Source organism: Jaculus jaculus, chromosome 8, assembly GCF_020740685.1.
Source record: "Jaculus jaculus isolate mJacJac1 chromosome 8, mJacJac1.mat.Y.cur, whole genome shotgun sequence".
NCBI classification, from domain to species: Eukaryota; Metazoa; Chordata; class Mammalia; order Rodentia; family Dipodidae; genus Jaculus; species Jaculus jaculus.
In genome coordinates, this window is record NC_059109.1 from 94744650 (window position 1) to 94764295 (window position 19646).

At 38.3% G+C, this 19646-nt stretch overlaps 1 protein-coding gene across 11 annotated transcripts in view; it reads right to left on the reverse strand.

The window, feature by feature from the left end:
- Tasp1 (taspase 1) overlaps window positions 1-19646 on the reverse strand; it is a 314575-nt gene that overhangs the window by 215985 nt on the left and 78944 nt on the right. For all 11 annotated transcript variants that reach the window (XM_045157512.1, XM_045157513.1, XM_045157519.1 and 8 more), the window contains 2 exons: window positions 13833-13953; window positions 3314-3398 (listed from right to left, as the gene is read on the reverse strand). In XM_045157512.1, coding sequence (XP_045013447.1) covers window positions 3314-3398; window positions 13833-13953 — 206 coding nt within the window. The remainder of the gene's footprint in view (window positions 1-3313; window positions 3399-13832; window positions 13954-19646) is intronic.

Here is a 19646-nt window from a genome sequence, read left to right on the forward strand (position 1 = left end):
AGTCCAGAACCTTTAGTCCCCAAGAATTGTCTGATTTAAGGAGGGATTATGCACAGAATGGACTAAAGGATGCCCAGTATTTAAGTAAAATAAGTAAAATTATGGGAAAAGGGGGAAGACACAGTGATGCTTCATGAAACAGAAATGAGAAAAATTAGAGGAATTATTGAAAACCCCTCCATTCATGAAGCTTTAGAACATGTTTTAGAAACTTCAAAGGGTGACACCCATTCCCTGATAGACTGGCTAACTGCAGCTTGGAGATTAGCTTTCCCCTCTCTGGACTTAACTCAATTTGAAACTGCAGGAAGGTGGAATTCATATTCAGACGCAATACAAATTTGCAGAAAACTGGGAGTATTATATCATGTGTATAATCAGGTAGAGACACCACAAGCCTCACCTTTATTACCTGCTTTTAGAAGGCTCATCATTAAGGGCGCCCCACAACATCTAAAAATGAGTCTTGTAGGTAACTTACAAGGTGCAGAAACTATAGCTGATGCTATTCAGTTCTTTAAAGGATTCAGAGAACTTGAAGCAGAAAATGTAGTGTCTTTTCAAGTTAAGGCACGGACACTTCCCAGGAAGAGGTTTAATGGGAACAAGGACAGACCCAGACCTTATTTTAATATTAAAATAAGACCCTTTGGAAATAGAAATACAATGCCTATAAGGCCTAAGGGACCCACAGGCCCCTTTCGCCGTGTTTTTGGCCAAAGAAACTATCCCTTTGGTAGACCAAATTATTCCAGAGCTTTTTTAGGACGACGGGGCCCATCAGGGCTCCCTGCTGGGCGGAATCCGCGCAGACAAGTAACAAACCGCGCAAATTTCCAACCCCACCAACCAAGGTTTTCCAGATAAATCTAGGAAACTATAACAACAGACCGTTTGTAAATATTCCCATAAAATTAAAAAATAAACTAATACCTACCAAGTGGCTACTAGATAACGGTAGCCAGATTAGTATAATTACTACTCACCCTAATCAAGAAAAAGCTAAAAAATATATTTCTATACAAGGAATAAATTCTCATAGAGATGCGCCAGTAATAAATGTGTGTTTACAAGTTTATGATAAGCTTATAGATATAGAAGCCGCAAGCTTAACAGCGCCCTCTAATGTTCTAGGAATTAATGAAATAAGGAAAATATTTCCAGAATTTTTAAATAATAAGGCTATTAAAAAGGTATTTGTTAATTTAGCAGAGGTAAAAATGGACCCGGTAAGATTACCAAAAGTTCCCCCATCTTTTACCCCTCAATACCCTATAAAAGGAGGAATTGAGGATATTACCAATACATTGAAGGATTTGCTTAAGGAAGGCATAGTGGCACCAACTCAGAGTTTTAATTATAATTCACCCGTCTGGCCGGTAATGAAACCCAATGGTAAATGGAGATTCACAGTAGATTACAGGAAAATTAATGAGAAAAGTCCAAAAATGCCTGGCTCATTACCTGATGTAGAGGACATTTTCCTCAGGATTAGACAAGCATCCCCCAAATGGTTGGCAACTATATATTTATCAGACATGTTCTTTGGTATTCCCTTGCACCCAGATTCCCAAGAAATTACTACTTTCACTTGGCAGAATAAACAGTATAAATTTCTGAGACTGCCACAAGGCTATCTAAACAGTCCAGTAATAGCCCATACCACCCTAACTAGCACTTTAGAGGACTTTGAGTGCCAGGGGTTGGAAATTTTAACTTACATAGACGACCTATTGATTTTAGGACAAGATAAAGAAACAGTGGCTACTGCAGCCCAAAAATTAATCCAACACTTAAGGGATCATGGTTGGACAATTAATCCATCCAAGATCCAGGGGCCAGCAGAACAAGTTAAGTTCCTAGGAGTACATTGGACAACTAGTGGACCAAAAATCCCAGATGAACAACCACCTACAAGGCAAGAAGAAATCCCACACGGGAAATGTGGTGGAACCTTGATCTCAAACTTCCAAAATTCAACTCTGCTACTTAAACCACTCAACTTAAGATATTTGTTGTAGAAGCTAGAGCAATTAATATAAACAGTAACTCATATTATTACATATATATGCATCTCTTTTTTGTACTGCCACAGGGTACCTAGTAATAAGACTAGAGAACCATTAACAGACACTTCGGCTGCTTATAGCTTTACACTTTGCAACAAGGTTTTGTTTAGGAAGGTGGTAGTTTGAGTGTAAAATGTCCCCCATACCCTCAGGTGTTGTGCTTATGATTAAGCCTGGTGGAGTCTTTGAGAGGTGGACCCTTGCTGGAAGAGATATATCTCCGGGAACAGACCCTGGTGTTACAGCCAGTGCCACTTGCCACTTGCTGCTTCTTCTATATTCTTCTATGCTGTCCCCACCAAGATTAAGCTTCCCCTCCATACTAAGCCAGAATGAAGCCCTTTCCTTCTATAAGCTACTTCTGGTTAGATGGTTTATCCCAGCAACAAAAGAGTAACTACCATATGGGATAATGAGGCAGGGTCTTACTCTAACCCAGATTGACCTGGACCTATGCAGCATAGGATGGCCTTGAACTCATGGCAACCGCAGCCTCCTAAATGCTGGGATTATAAGCATGAATAGCCATACACAGCTTATAAGCAAAATTTTATACTACATTTATTTTTTACTTTGAGATTGAGGCTATATTTTTCTGTATGAAGGAAAATAGGAATCTAATGTTCTTCCAATATGTAAAGCCCATTATTCCAACATGATTGACTTAATCTACCATCATTTTCTGCCACTATGATTTGAAATGACACCATTATCAAACACCAAATGCTAATATATACATATATATACTTGCAATTCTGTCCTACTGACCATTTTATCTTTCCTAAGTGAGATAAATGAGAAAAAAGACAGAATCCTGTTATTTGTGCTATCTTGACAGAAATTTCATCAAGGCTATTGATAATATTAAATATACTTTTTCCTAAGAACTTCACAAAATTAATTACTTTAGACATTGGACTGGATTGAATATGATACTTTTAAAGTTTCACAATAATATACAACCTCAACTGATCTCTTAGTAATAACAAAATCCTCTTGAGAATCAACTACAAAATCAAAAAATAACTCTGACCTCTTTCTAATCCACAATGTTCTATTCCATCTAGAGCTTTATCAAGTGGACAAAGTGTTCTAAGACTATAGAACAAAGTATGACTTTCTCAATGACATGTTACTGCTGGTGTATAACCAACAGAATCAGCCTTCTGTGGACTCAAAAATACTTGAAACACTGCGCACAACAGTAACCAAAGACCCAAAGTCAGGAGAAACAAAGTAGTTACCAGGGAGGAATTCTGCCTGCTGAGAGCTTGCCCTTCTGCCCTTCACATAAGAGTCTGTTTGCAACTGAGACTGGATTCTTGATTCCTATAAAATAAAATGGGCAGAAAAAAAAAATTAGAAATGTCTTCAAGTTTTGTGACCTTGTCACAAACTACTCATCGAAGGAAAGAAGTCCTGCATCTCCAGAATCCTATAGTGATCCCACAGCCCTCCAAATACTAGCCAAGCAAAAGAGCACCTGAATATGAGGAGTTAGCTGAATTTGACACAGAATCACAGGTGCAATTATACTCAAGTAAGAATTGTGGTTCAAACAGAAAAGTAACGAAGGTCCTTACTGAGGGGAGGAGAATGTCCAGCAGCAAAGGTAGACTAAAGGCTGTTTTGTCTGACCCTGAAAATCTCTGACATTGAAGAGAGATCAAGGAAAATACAATTATGCCTGCAATCCCAATACTTAGAAGGCTGAGGCAGTTGGATTATCATGAGTTTGAGAGTAACCTGGGATACACAGTGAGTTCCAGTCCAACATGAGATACAGAGTGAGACTCTATCGAGAGAGAGAGAGAGAGAGAGAGAGAGAGAGAGAGAGAGGGAGGGAGGGAGGGAGGGAGGGAGGGAGGGAGGGAGGAATCTTTTAAACATTAAGCTACATTTATCGTAACACTACCTACCATAGTATCTCTGATCCCAAACCTTCTTGGGGATGTAACTGGAATACACAGATGGTTCTTACTACATTTTACTACTGTATTTGTTGGCAAGTCACTGATACTGCTACCTACTTCTCTTTGAAAACAGCAGTGGGAATAATGAGCCCAAGAAAAATTTATACACAAAGAGGACTCATATAAAATAAATGAGTAAAAAGAATAAGGAAAAAAAAAAAAAAACTACACCAGGCCCACCTTTAATCTCATCACTTGGGAGGCCAAGGTAGGAGGATTGCCATACAGAGTAAATTCCAGGTCCACCTGAGCTACAGTGATAGCCTACCTAAAAAACTAAAAAAACAAATAAATAATAAAATTAAGGTAAAAACTAGACATGCATATGTCCCAAAAGATGCATAAATCACAACACTGAAACACAAAAAGAGAAAATACGATGCTATCACAACTCCCAAAACTAGTAACTCCTCAATAACCAAACCAAATAAAATAACTGAAATGTGAGGGAAAAGATTTCATAAATCTACCTCTTAAATGCTCAATGAGGCATTGAGGAGATGATTCAGTGGTTAAAGGAACTTGCCTGCAAAGCTTGTAGCCGAGGTTCAACTCCCCAACCACCCACAAAAGACCCAATGCACAAAAAGTGGTGCAAGTACCTGGCACTCTGACTGCAAACCTTAAGAAGAAAAAGAGAAGATTAAAAGTAAAGGCATAGAGAATCTATTCAGTGAAAGTACAGCAGAAAAATTTTCCAGTCCTACACAAAGAAATGGATATCCAAACAGTAGAGATATTTAAAGTAGAAAGAACCATGACCAGAAAAGAATTTCTCCAGGATATATTCTAGCCCATATGTCACAACTACAAAACAAAACAAAAAATAATACACACACACACACACTTATGTCATAATATGTCATGTGTGTGTGAGTGTGTGTGTGTGTGTGTGTGTGTGTGTGTGTGTGTGTGTGTAAAGCTGTAAGAGGGCTGGAGAGATAGCTTAGCAGTTAAGGTGCTTGCCTGCAAAGCCTAAGGACCCAGGTTCAATTCCCAAATACCCATGTAAGCCAGTTGTACAAGGTAGCACATGTATCTGGAGTTTGTGTGCAGTGGCTGGAGGTCCATTCTGCCTCTCTCTCTCCCTCAAATAAATATTGTTTTTAAAAAGCTGTAACAGAAAGTGCCAACTTATCTACCAAGACAAACAAATCAGAATAACATCACATCTCTCATCAGCATCTGAAAGTCAGGAAAACATGGGATGGTATCTTCCAAGCCCTAAAATTAGAGCACTTGTAGACCAAGATTTCTATGTCCAGCAAAGCTATCTTTTGAAACTGATGGAGAAATAAAGACATTTCAAGGCAGATACAAAGTACAGAAATCCATGACACCTTCAGAAGATACCACACCCAGGAGAGAGAAACCCTCAGTCACAAGAGCGCAAGAAAAACACTTCATGAGGAAAAAGAACTATGAAATAATCGATCACATCCAACAAAGTAAACCAGCAAACATCTAATACTAATATGAAAGAAAGAAAAGATTAAATGATAATCCAACCCACCACATTTCCCAGAGTAAGCTGCCTGAGAGTGAGCCATGCTCCTCCATATCAGGACTCCTCAATACTTCTGCTTTGGTAGAAATTAAAAAGCAAAACACAGCTACAATAGATAAATTAAAAATAACAAGTTTGGGCTCGAGAGATGGCTTAAGGAACTTGCCTGCAAAGCCAAAGGACCCAAGTATGATTCCCCAGGACCCACATAAAGCCAGATGCACAAGGTAGCACGTGCGTCTGGAGGCGCTGGCACATCCATTCCCTCTCTCCCTCTTACCTGCCTCTTTTTTCTCTCTAATAAATAAATAAAAATGAAATATTTTTAAAAATAAGTTTAAGAGAAACATCTCTATCACACCCTCCAAGGCTCTGGGACCACTGCAGAAGAGGTGGCAGAAAGAATGTAAGAGTGAAAGAGAAAGGAAAAGTGATAACAAGACTGTCTTCCAGATAGAAAGTGGCCTTGATATTCATAGTGGCTCAAGCTACCAACTAAAGACTTGCAAGATAGGAGGGAAAAAATGATGACATCAAAACAGAAAAGAGACTAGTAAGAAAAGGATTCAGTGGAAGGGGTATTTGGAGAGGGGAAAGGGAAGGTGGTAGGAGGGGATTATGATTATAGAATATCATTTATATTTACAAAAGTTATAAATAAACTTTTTAAAAACACAAAACAAGTTTAATATATCTAGAGAATACTGTGAACTTGGATTTAAGATCATACTTGAAAAGACTAAAACAGGCTGGAAAGATTGCATAGTGGTTAAGGCACTTGCCTACAAAGCTTAAGAATCCAGGTTCAACTCCCTGTACCCAGGAGAGCCAGATGCACAAGATGGCACATGTGTCTGGAGTTCATTTGCAATGCCTAAAGGCCCTGGTGCACTCATTTTCTCTCCTCTCTCTTTCTATCACTATGTGTGTATCCGCCTCTTTCTCTCTCTCTCCCCCCGCCTCAAATAAAAAACTTTTTTAAAAAGATTAAAATAGTAATTAATGATGACACAAGATACATGAAAGGATGCCTGAATTTCACTAAAAAGTGTGGTATAGTGAGGTCTCACTATATTTCCTGCTATAGCCCAAGGAATATATAAAGAGATCACAAATGACATATCAAGAATGATATCACAGCCAGGTGTGGTGGCACACACCTTCAATCCCAGCACTCGGGAGGCAGAGGTAGGAGGATGGCTGTGAGTTCGAGACCACTCTGAGACTCCATAGTGAATTCCAGGTCAGCCTAAGCTAGAGTGCGACCCTACCTCAAAAACAAAAAAAAAAAAAAAAAAGAATGAATGAATGAATGATATCATAAACAGGCTGAAGAGATGGCTCAGTGAATAAACATAAGCATGCTTACCTAAGTTTGGATTTCCAGCACCCATGTATATGGGGTAGGCTTGGCAGCCTGCTGATAATCCCAGCACTTTGGAAGCAGAGACTTCAAGGTCATACTGGCTAGATAAGTTAACTGAATTGGCAAGCTCTAGATTCAAATGAGAGACCTTGCCTAAGAAAATAAAGTAGAACACAATACAGTACTACACCTGACACCAACCTCTGAACTCCATATGTACATGTGTACGAGCATCTGCACAGACATATTGCTCACATGTATACATACATGCACACAACACACACATACACATGCAAAAAAAGTTAAACTGAAATCCTCTTTCAAAGATAAATTTTAGCTCTACACAAGTATTTTTTTAATTATACAGAACTCCCAAGTGACCAAATGTAATAAATAAGACTTAAACTTTGAATCTGTCAAAGAAGAATGTAGGGAAAATGCTCTAAGATTCAGGCAGAGCAAGGACTTTCTGAAACAAAAAATAACACCAACAAAGGGACAAATGGGCTCTCATGGAATTAAAAAGTTTTCTGAAGCAAAGGAACCAGGGTGAAGAAAGAGCTGAGAGTGAGAGAAAAGCTTTGAAAACTATGGGAAGGGGAATGGGAAAGGAAAGGGAAATCAGTACATTTTGCTCAAAAACTAAAACTAGAACTATCATATAATCCAACTATGTCACTCCTAAGGATACATTCAATGGAATCTAAGTTAGCATACCAAAGAGATATGTGCTTATCAATGCACTATTCACAACAGCAAAGATACAGAATCAGGCTATCAACAAATGAATCAATAAAGAAAATGTTGTACATATGTATTCCACGGAGTTCCATTCAGACACAAAAATTGAAACTCTCATTATTGCACAGCAAATTGTGATGGCTGATCTCTGGCTGTCACCTTGACAAGATTTAAAATCACCATGGAAAAAATTTCTTTGCATATTTGTTAGAGATTTTGTAAATCAGATTAAGGTGGGATGACCAACCCTAACTATGGGCTGAACAGATCCATGGGCATGGGAGTCCTGAACTATAGAAAGAGAAGAAAACTAGCTGAGTACAAACATTCATCCTCTCTACTTCCTTCCTGCTCAGTGATGATGTGATACCAGTTTCTTGTTCCTTCCATGCTTCCTACATGATGGCGTTCCCCTTTGAAATGCAGGCTGAAAATAAACCCTTCCTCCTTTAAACTGATTTTTGTCTTTTTTTTTTTTTTTTTTTTTTTTTTTTTTTTTTTTTTGTCTCCACAATGGGAAGATAACTGATACAGAAGTCTCTCAAACTGAAACATTCCCTCACTAGGGAAGAAGGAAGATGATGAAATTAGGGAAGTGAACAACTAAAAAGCCTCAGGGAACTCCTGAAACTTACAAGATTACAAGGCCCCTCCTCAAGGATGTAGAAGGCATAAACAGTTGCTCTGGACAGACTCTCCTAATCAACAAAGCTGGCTGCCTTCAGGGCATGCAGTCAGCTCCAGGGATGTAGCTTCCAGAAGTAATTACTATGCTGGAGTAGGCTTTCCATGATGCTGCTGCCTTGGAGTTGTCCAGGCCCCTGTACATAACCACTATCTAGGATCTGAAAGTAGCCCTACTGGAAAGCAGGTGAAATATATGGAAGGAGGAGGAATGGGGAGAGCTGTGGGAATTAAGTATGAATAACAGTAAGGCACAATGACATAATTATGAAAATCTCACAATTAAACCCTTTACTTTTGATGTATGACAGGCTGACTCTTAATCAGGAAAATTGAAATTTTGGCATAAGAATGAAGAGGTGTGCATCCTATAAAACACTGTTACTTATCTAAAGCTATTCTAATTAAGAGTATGGTTAGGGGGCTGAAGAGATGGCTCAGCAGTTAAGACACTTTCCTGCAGAGTACAACAACCTGAGTTTGATTCCCCAGTGCCCACATAAAGCCAGAAGCAGATGTACCTAAAGTCCGTTTACAGAGGCCCTGGTGCACTCATTCTCTCTGCCTCTTTTCTCTCTCTCTCTCTGTTTGCAAATAAATGAATTCTTTTAGAAAGAGTATGGTTATGATACAAACAAAACAAATACATGAATGGAACAGAAGAAAGTTGAAGTGTGGGAGCTGAGGAGATGGCTCAGTAAAGGAACTTGTTTAATTCCCCAGGCACACACATTAAGTGACCCTGGCACCATACGCACACACATGTGCAATTAAAGATATATTTAAGCTGAAGTGTGAATCTAACACAGTGCTTCACTATAGACATAGTACAGGTGGCCTCAAACTCATGATTCTCCTGCCTCAGCCTCCTAAAACTAAGATTGCAGGGGCATTTTGTATCACCACATCTGATGATAGGAGCGTTTACAAGTTTAGCTTGCCAGCTGGCACAATAGTAAGCTTTGTCAGTAGAGGGCACTGGAGACACACTGCAGTGGGGAAAGGTAGCTTGCTGGCAAGGTTTCCAGAGAACACAATTTTGTCTGCCTTATTCTATTTGACCCACGTGATACTCTCCAGTGCTAAATGCCCAAAGGGTACAGCTTTAACCAGCATTTGGTCACAACAGTATTTTTCCCAGATCCTGATTCAAACAACAGCATAGCTAAGAACCCCAACAAGAACAAGACAATACCCCTTATACTATCCTTAATCCCAAACCCTAATCTTGGACCCACACTGAAGGGTTAGTAGCCTTCTCTGAAAACTAGAGGGAACTAATGAGTTAATAACTATCCCTATGACCAGCAGGCAATAAAGAAGCCTTGGAAACATGTGGCTTATAGGTTTGTCAAGTCCTGATTGATAAACTTCCCTTGGCTCAGAAAACCTTGAAGGAACAGAAACTATTGGTTGGATATCCTCCCTAGACAATTTTGCTAAAAAATTGAGAAGTGCAATACTCAGGTGGTTCCATTCCCCAATACCCACTAAAGCCAGATGCACAAGGGGTTGCATGCATCTGGATTTCATTTGCAGTGGCTAGAGGCCCTGATGCATCCAGCCCATTATCTCTTCCTGCCTCCTTCCAACCCTCTCTCTTCCTCTTTCTCTAAAATAAGTAAAATAAAATAAAAAACTTTTTAAGATAAAATAAAAATAATGAATTGAGAAGGTATGAGAATTAAATTATACCATACATGAATAGAATAATGACTACAGCATTATGTTACAGTCATACAATAGGTGACAGTTATTGTTTTATCTATTATTATTCAATAAATTACAAAAGGACAAATTTTTACTCATTTCAGGAAAAAATAATGTATTCAACAGACAAATAAGTTGAATTGTTTTTCAATGAGAATATGGTCATTGTGCTATGAATTATGAGAGAAATTTTAAGAAATGTAAAATACAAAAGCTACATAATACAAAGTAATGTTAGAGAAATAAAAACTTAAAATTCTAATATGACAAAGAACAATATGAACAGAGATCTTAGACAAGCCATCTAAGAGGTATCAATAGTTAATTCATAGAGAATTCCTAGTGACTTTAAACACATGAAATTTTACTAAATTTTAATTTAATTTTACTAAATACCAATGAAATTCTATAATGAAAAATAAAAACTATAAGTAACTGATAAATGCCTTTTCCTACATATCAAATTACAAAAGAGGCAGGCATGATGCTGCATGCCTTTAATCCCAGCACTCAAAAGACTAAGTTATGAGAATGGCAATGAGTTCAAGACCAGCCTAGGCTACAGAGTAAGTTCATGGTCAGCCTGTGCTAAGTAAGACCCTGCCTCAAAAAAATTGCAAAAACGGCTGGAAGATGGCTCAGTTGCCCAGCTCTTTTGCAATTTAAAAAAAAAAATTATTAATTTATTTGCATTCAGAGAGAGAGAGGGATTGGGATAGACATGATGGTGTTCACCTTTAATTCCAGCACTCAGGAGGCAGAGGTAGGAAGACTGATATGCATTCAAGGCCACCCTGAGACTACATAATGAATTCCAGGTCAGCCTGGGCTAAAGTGAGACCCTGCCTCAAAAAACAAAAATAAATAAATAAAAATTATAAAAGATACAAAAATTAAGAACAAATTAATAGCAAAATTGATTTAACTCAAGCATGGAGAAATAACTCAGACATGGAGAAGTACACCTAGCATCTACAGAATTCATATGCTTGTTAGGCTTCTGTGGAACATTTATCAAAACATATTATAAGCTTGGGCCATAAAACAAATCTCTCTCTTCTTTTTTTTTTTTTTTTTTTTTTTTTTTTTTTTTTTTTTTTTTGAGGAAAGCCCAACAGACTGGCCCTTTTTAATGAGAGTAACAGAGGGAAAGGAAGAGGGAGAGAGACAGAGAAAAAGAGAGAGAAAATAGGTGCTCCAGGGCCTCCAGCCACCATAGGCAAACCCCAGGTACATGTACCACCTTGTGCACATATGCAACCTTGCACATGCATCACCTTGTGTGTCTGGCTTATGTGGAATCTGGGGAATCGGACATGGGTCCTTAGGCTTCAGAAGCAAGTGTCTAAACCACTAAGCTCCCTGTCCAGCCCTAAAATAAATCTTACACCTTAAGAAAGTAGTCATATATAACATATTCAATGATCACAGTGGAATAAAACTAGAATTTACAAAAGATTACTCATGTGTCTGGGCAAACAAATTTGATTATCTAATGAAACAGATATTTATTACAAAGCAGACATGGGAAGAAGACAATATAACCTTATAAATGCTACAGATATTTAATCCTGTAATTTAAAACTTCCCACAAGGACAGGGGATGGGATACATGTGATAAGGTGCTTGTCTAGCATTCATGAGGCCCTGGATTCAACCCCCAGCACCTAATAAAAAACAAACATAGTGCTCATGCCTCTAATCCCAGCACTTGGAAGGTAAAGGCAGGAAGATCAGAAATTCAAGTTCAAGTTCCTTGGCCACATAAGGGAGTTTGAGGACGGTTTTTGCTACATAAAACCCTTTCTGAAAAAGGAAGGGGGGAGGGAGGAAGGAAAAGACTAACTGCAAACAAAATGCCTCTAAGTCAGATTGCCAGTGGTAAAGCCTATAATGTCAGTACTCAGTAAAAGTAGAAGGAAAATGGCCACAAGTTCAAGGCCAATCAGACCTACATAATGAGTTCAAGGTCACCTATATCTACCTAGCAAGATTTTGTTTCAGAAACTAATTTGGAATGACTAATTTTTCTGAACAACTTCAAAATATTATTCCAGTCAGATACAATCCTTTTCAAAACAAAGGGAAAAAAACTGTGATTCTGTTTATGAAGCCAAACCTAATAAGATACATATTTTATATGCATTTAAATAAATTATAAAACATCAAATAAATCTTTAATGTACTAATGTGGAAAAACTCTATAAGATATACTATTCAAAGAAAAAAATCTACACAATAACCTCTTTAGAAAAAAAAAAGTTCAGTACATGGTGGTGCACACCTGAAATGCCCCAGTCAAAACAGAAATCATGAATTCAAGGCCAGCCTGAGCTACATAGCAAGCTCAAGACATGTCTGAACTATGCATTGAGACTGTTTCAAAACAAGAAACAAAGGGGAAGGGATAAATGGAAGAGAATGGGGGGACAGGCTTCATTTAAGAGTAAAATATATTCCCAAAATATAACATCTATAAATATACAGAAAATACGTGGATTTGTATTGGTTAATCCCTAGGAAGAAGGGAGAAGTAGAAAGGAAAACTTAAGAGGATCAAAGGTACATTTTATTGATATCACCTGAAAAAACATTTTTTGCATTGTGCATGGTATGGTGTGTGGCAGGTGTGATATATGGTATCTGCACATATGAGTGTAGATGCTCACACCCTATGTGTGCATGTAGAGGCCATAGGAGAACTGCTTATTTCCTTGAAATGAGGTCTTTTCCTCAACCTGAGGCTTCACAGGTCTATGAGCCCCTATAATTCTCCAGTCTCTGCCCCCTGTGTACTGGGATTACAGATATGTATTACCATGCCTAGCATTTTTTACATGGGTTCTGGGGAGTCAAACTTGACAGCTGAGAGGCCATCATGCTTAAGCAGAAAATGTTCTTAACCACTAAGCAATTCCTCAGCCCTAAAAGATTTTAATGATAAAAATACCTGTACATTCAAATTGCAAAGTTAATAGAATACTCTGATTCAAGTATTAAATCTGATCTCTTCAAGAGTAAGAGAAGAACAGTGTACTTCAGACATGGACAAAGACTGCTCTGCTGAATTTGTTGTTGTAGCTACTATTGTTTTATAGTGCTCAAAATCAGATCCAGGGTCTCATGCATGCTAGGCAAGTACTCTACCAATGAAACTACATTACCAGCCCTTAATGTTGTCTTTAAAACTACTTACAGCTAGGCTGCAGATATGGTTTGGTGGCTAAGACACTTGCCAGCAACGCCAAAGTACACGTACATCTGGAGTTCGTTTGCAGTTGCTGGAGGCCCTGATGTGCCCATTCTCTCTCTCTCTCTCTCTCTCTCTCTCTCTCTCTCTAGCAGCCTTTCTCTCTCTCTGTCTGTTGCTCTCAAATAAATAAATAAAAATATTTTTTTTTAAAGTACGGAGCTGGAAAGATGGCTTAGTAGCTAAGGAGCTTGTCTGCAAGTTCTAAGGACACATGTTTGACTCTCTAGGTCCCACATACGCCAGACACACAATAATGCAAGTGCAAGGTCACACATGCACACAAGGGGGCACGTGCATCTGGAGTTTGACTGCAGTGGCTGTAGCCCTGGTGAGCCAATATTCTCTCCCTCTCACTCCCTCTCTCTCCCTCTCTCTCTTTCTCCCTTCCTCCCTACCACCCCCTCTCTCTCCTATGCACGCATAAAACAAAAAAGAGGGGAGCAGTCCATTGGGCTTGCCTCAAAAAAAAAGTATGAATGGTAATATGCTTAGTTTTTCAAACAACAGAGATAATGTAATGTCCACATACCACTCAGTGCTCCAACTGCTCCAAAATTTAGGGATTTTCCATCCATTATGCTTGCATCACATTCAATTTCCCCTAAGAGGTTTAGATTAGATCCCATTCCTGCATTTGTAAAAGGAGAATCCTAAAAGACAAAAACAAATTTAAAATACTATTAGTCTTTAAAAAGAATCAATCCAACATAACCACTTATAAAACCAGAAAGTAAGGGCTGGAGAGATGACTTAGCACCTAAGGTGCTTGCCTGCAAAGCCTAAGGACCCATGTTCAACTATCTAGGTACCACATAAGCCAGACGTACAAGGTGACCCAAGCATACAAGGTCGCAATGTGTACAAGGTGCTGTATGCATCTGGCATTAAACTGCAGTGGCTGGAGGCCCTGTTCTCATTCTCACATTTAAAAAAAAAAAGCCAGTCTATTGAGCTTGCCTCAAAAAAAAAAAAAATAGAAGGTAAGAGAGAAGAATTCTCAGGATTCATTTTATGATGCAAGTACTACTCTGATAACAAATAAGGTAAAAAATTCCTAAGAAAATGACAGACCAATAGACTTTGTACATATTGACACAGAGATCCCCAAAGAAACAAAAGCAAACCAATCCAGCACAATATAAAAAAAAGTTCATATCATGAACAAGAGGAATCTGACGTAAGAAGGGAATTTTGTTTTGTTTTATTTTGTTTTGTTTTATGTTTTTTTGAGGTAGGGCCTCACGCTAAGCCCAGGCTGACCTGGAATTCATTCTGCCTCAGGCAGGGTGGCCTCAAACTTACGGCAATCCTCCTACCTCTACCACCCCTATGCTGGAATTAAAGGTGTGTGCTACCACACCCAGCTCCTGAAAGGATGGTTTATAGCTAAAAATCATCATAATACCCTATATTATAAAGTTAAAGGATAAAAAAGTATAATCATGTCAACAGACATGGGAGAAAAAGCATTGGACAAAATTCAACACCCTTTCAATAGAAAAGCACACTATAAACTTGAAATAGAATGTAACTTGCCTAGCATGATAAAGGGAATCTACAAAAAGTTCAGAGATGACATTATGATTGATGATAAAACACTGAATAATTTTCCCTAAGTTCAGAAACAAAACAGGAATTCCCACTATTTCTATTTAATAGTATGAATTCAGCAAAGGAAAGAAATAAAAAGCAACTAAGTTATGATTAAGCAGCATCTATATTGGAATAAAACAGTATCATTTAGCATGTATTAATTGTACAAAATATACGGGTTCCATTGTTACCTTTTTAAAAATATTTTTGTTTATTTATTTGCAAGCAGAGAGAGATAAAGAGAACAGAGACAGATAGAGAGAAGGGGATCGGGCCTCCAGCCACAACAAACGAACTCCTGACACATGCCTCTTTATGCATCTGGCTTTACATGGTTACTGAGGAATTGAACTCTGGTCAAGCTTTGCAGACAAGTGCCTTAACCACCAAGCCATCTTTCAGCGTCCCCAGTATGACTTTATAATCATATATAAAATGCACTTTGATCACAGTCACCCTGCCATCATCCATGTTTGTTCTCTGCCCCTCCTACAATGTAGTTTTGATTTGCATTTCCCAACATGATCTTGAATATATTTTTCAAATCCTCTTTGTTTTTAATTTATTTTGTACTTACTTTTTTATATTTTCTTTATTCATTTATTTGAGAGAGAGAAAGAGGCAGAGAAAGAAGAAGCAAGAAAATGGGCGTGCCAGGGCCTCCAGCCACTGCAAATGAACTCCAAATGCATGTGCCCCTTGTGCATCTGGGTTATATGGGTCAGTATCATAAGAGAATTGAACCGGGATCCTTTGGCATTGCAAGCAAGTGCCTTAAACCACTAAGCAATCTTCCCAAACCCACTCATTTGTTTAGATTTTTGAGACAGGGTTTTGTGCATACCAGGCTAATCTCAAACTCACTATGTAGCTGAGAATAACCTTGGTCTTCTGATCCTCCTCCTTCTACCTCCCTAATGCTAAGATTATAGGAATATGATTCATGTCCCATTTATGCAGCGCTGGGGATCAAACTTAGGAAATGCAAGCTAGGCAGTAATTTACCAAATGAGCTACATCCTCAGCCCTGTATATAAAAAATCTTGGGGGCTACAGAGAGGGCTTAGCAGTTTAGGCACATGCCTGCAAAGTCTAAGGACCCATGTTCGATTCTCCAGGTTCAATGTAAACCAGATGCACATGGCAGCACATGCGTCTGGAGTTTATTAGCAGTAGCTACAGGTCCAGGCATGCCCATTCTCACTCTTTCTCACTCTCGCCCTCTTTGTCTCCAATAAATAAATCTTTTAAAAAAATCTCTGGGGAGGGAGGGAATTACCATGGGATATATTTTATAATCATGGAAAATGTTAATAAAAATTAAAAAAAAATCTCAAGAGCCATACTAAAAAGCTATTAGAACGAGCATCTCTCTCTCTCCCCAAAGGCATTCATGTCTTGGAAGTGTATTATTTATATCTTCTCTCCCTTAATGCCCATACTTAAATCTATACTAACAACAGCTTCTTAAGCTAAAAAGTCTGGCACTTAAGGTGCTTGCCTTAACTATCCAGGTTGAATTCCCTATTAACCAAGTTAGCCAGATGCATTAGGTGGTACATACATCTGGAGTTCATTTGCAGAGGCTAAAGGCCCTGCCACACATATTCTCTATCTGTGCACTCTCATGCATGCGCGCGCTCTCTCGCTCTCTCTCTCTCTCTCTCTCTCTCTCTCTCTCTCTCTCAGTCTCTCTCTTTTTAATAAATAAATAAAATATTTTTAAAAGTTAAAAACTGCTTCTTGGGTTGGAGAGAAGGCTCAGTGGTTAAGACACTTGCCTGCAAAGCATAATAACCTACGGTTCAATTCCCCAGTTACCCACATAAAGCCAGATGCACAAAGTGGAGCATACATCTTATTTGCAACAGCTAGAGACCAGGCTCACCCATTCTGTCTGCGTCTCCCTGTTTCCTTGCCTTTCTTTGCCTGTCTGTCTGTCTGTGTCTCTACCTCCCACCCCCTGCTTTCAAATAAATAAATAAAAATATTTATTAATAAAACTGTTCCTTCTGGGGCTGGGGAGATGGCTTAACGGTTAAGGCACTTGCCTATGAAGCCTAGGGACCCAGATTTGATCCCACAGTTCCCACTTAAGCCAGATGCATAAGGTGGCATATGGGTCTGGAGTTCCTTTGCAGTGGCTGGAAGCCCTAGTCATCCTCTCTCTGTCTCTCCCAAATAAGTAAATAAATAAAACACATTTTTTAAAAAACTGTTTTTTCTAACTCCAGTTTTAATTCACAAAAAAAACCACTACTAGAACTAATAAATTAAGCAAGGTCAGAGAATATAATACCATTATATACCAAACTCAATTTTATTTCTATATATTAACAATGAACAATTCAAAACTAAATTAAGAAATATAGTACATTTAAAATAACATAAAAGTAATAAAATAGTTGACAATATACATTTAACAAAAAGGTAAATAATACTTATACATTAAACATTGAATAATTTCTAATATATATGCAAATGAAGGGCTACCTCATGTATATTGATCAGAAACCTTAAGATTGTATACAACAATACTTTTGCATTAATCTCATTCAACAGTCTGTTAAGATGCCCTAACTACTTTTTTGCACAAACTGGAGTGTTACTCCTAAAATTCATATGGACATACAAGTGATCAAGAATAGCTAACCAACCTGGAAAAGAACAGAATTGAAGACACATACTTTAGGATTATAACTTAAAGAACAGGAGATATAGGCATATAGTTGAAAACAGACATACATTCAAGGTAACTGAACTGAGAACCCAGAAATGAGCCCTTGTATTTATGGCCAATTCAAAAACAATGCAACAATAATTAAATAAAGACAGTGCTTTCAATAAATAGTGATAGGCTACATACTATATCTAAGAAAATAAAGTTACACTCACACAAAATATTAAAATTAAGGCAAAGTGGACCAAAACTTAAATGTAAGTGAAAACAAAAAGTTCTTAGAAGAAAACATAATACCAAATGTTCACAATCATGAATTAGACAATGATTTCTTAAGGTTTGGTATCAAAAACACAAGCAACCAAAGAAAAAATAAATCAGCTTCTTCCTGACTGGCTGCCTGTTCTGCTTGCTGGTGACTGCCTTCACTTGTACACGCATCACCCCTCCTGTTTGACTCTCCTTCATGGGTACTGCACCCAAGATTCCTCATCATTCAGAGTGGACAGGAGACCAGCAACTCTCCAGAAATGTTCCAGGACGTAAGTGCTGAATTGTGCTGAGGTACCCAACCATTATGGACTGAGCAGCTACCTGGTTTCATGACTCTCCGGCCTAAAAACAGCCATTGTTGGATGGCTGTAAACTAATCCAATTAAGTCCCATCTTAATACAAAACAAAAAAAGAGGACTTCCAGTTAAGATGGTGAAGTAGGAACCAAGCCAAAGCAGCATAAAAGGGAAAAAAGAAAAAAAAAGAAAAAGCAAAATACACTCTTCAATTGAAAAGTGAAGATGTATAAGAAATTATTAAGCACAGCAGAGAAGTAGGAGAGATCTAGAGTGTCTAGAGACCACAGAAGATGGCAGGAACAGCTCCAGCAGCAGTAACATGTCTGCACAGCCACCAGGCTCAGCCTGAGGCACAGGAAAAGGCAGGTGATAGGATTTTCCAATCACACCAGCCTCCTTGCAAACTTGAGAAACCTGAAGAGGAGGACACAGGGACCAGCAAAGCAGCTTGTGAGGAAAAGGATAATGAGTGCCAGAGGGAGAACATCAGCAACCACTGACAGCCTCCCCTCCCCCCCCCCCGCCACTTTCTATTCTATAGAAAGTCTCACCAGTAGAATGAATGAAGGAGAGAACAGAATACCTAAACTAGAAGACAAGATGACGTATCTAATACAGTACAACAAACAGAAAAACAAACTAATAGGAAGGCATGAATAGAAATTTGAAGATATTTAGGACACTATGAAAAGGTCAAACATGAATTCAGGGTATAATGGAAGGAGAAGAATTTCACTCAAAAGGCATAGTAGGCGTATTCAACAAAATCATAGAAGAAAACTTCCCCCAAATTGGGAAAGAGATGCCAATGTAGATACAGGAACCCTTTAGAACACAAAACAGACAAAACCTGGAAAGAACCTCATCTTGCCATATTATAATTAAACTACTGAACACACAAGCCAAAGAAAATATAATAAAGCAGTTAGAAAAATCAAGTCAAATACAAAGGCAAGCCCATCAGAATCACAGCAGATTACGCAACACAAACTTTAAAAGCAAGAAGAGCTTGGAATGATGTATTCTAAGTTCTGAAAGATAACAACTGTCAACAAAGGTTATTTTATCCTGCAAAGCTATCCATTCAAATAGACGCAGAAATAAGGACATTCCACAATGAAACCAAGCTAAAAAAATGTTAGAAGATAAAACCAGCTCATCAGAAGATATATTAACGCCACTCTCACTTTTGGTTATAGAAGCTTCTCTTTTCAGATGGCAGTGACCTTGGGATGACTCAAAATGCACCATTAGTGCTGAGAAGTGACAGAGGAGTGCTCAGCATTGAAATATATCACATCTTTCAAGGCTCAGTGTCCACTGCAAAAGAGGTGGCACAAAGTCAAAGGAAGGGAAGGACTCCTTACAACGCGCTCCTCCAGACACAAAATGGCCTGGATATCCATGACCTCATAGTACCTGACATTATCTACATAAGACCATCATAACAGGAGGAAATGATCATGACATCAAAATAAAAGAGAGACTGATTGAGCA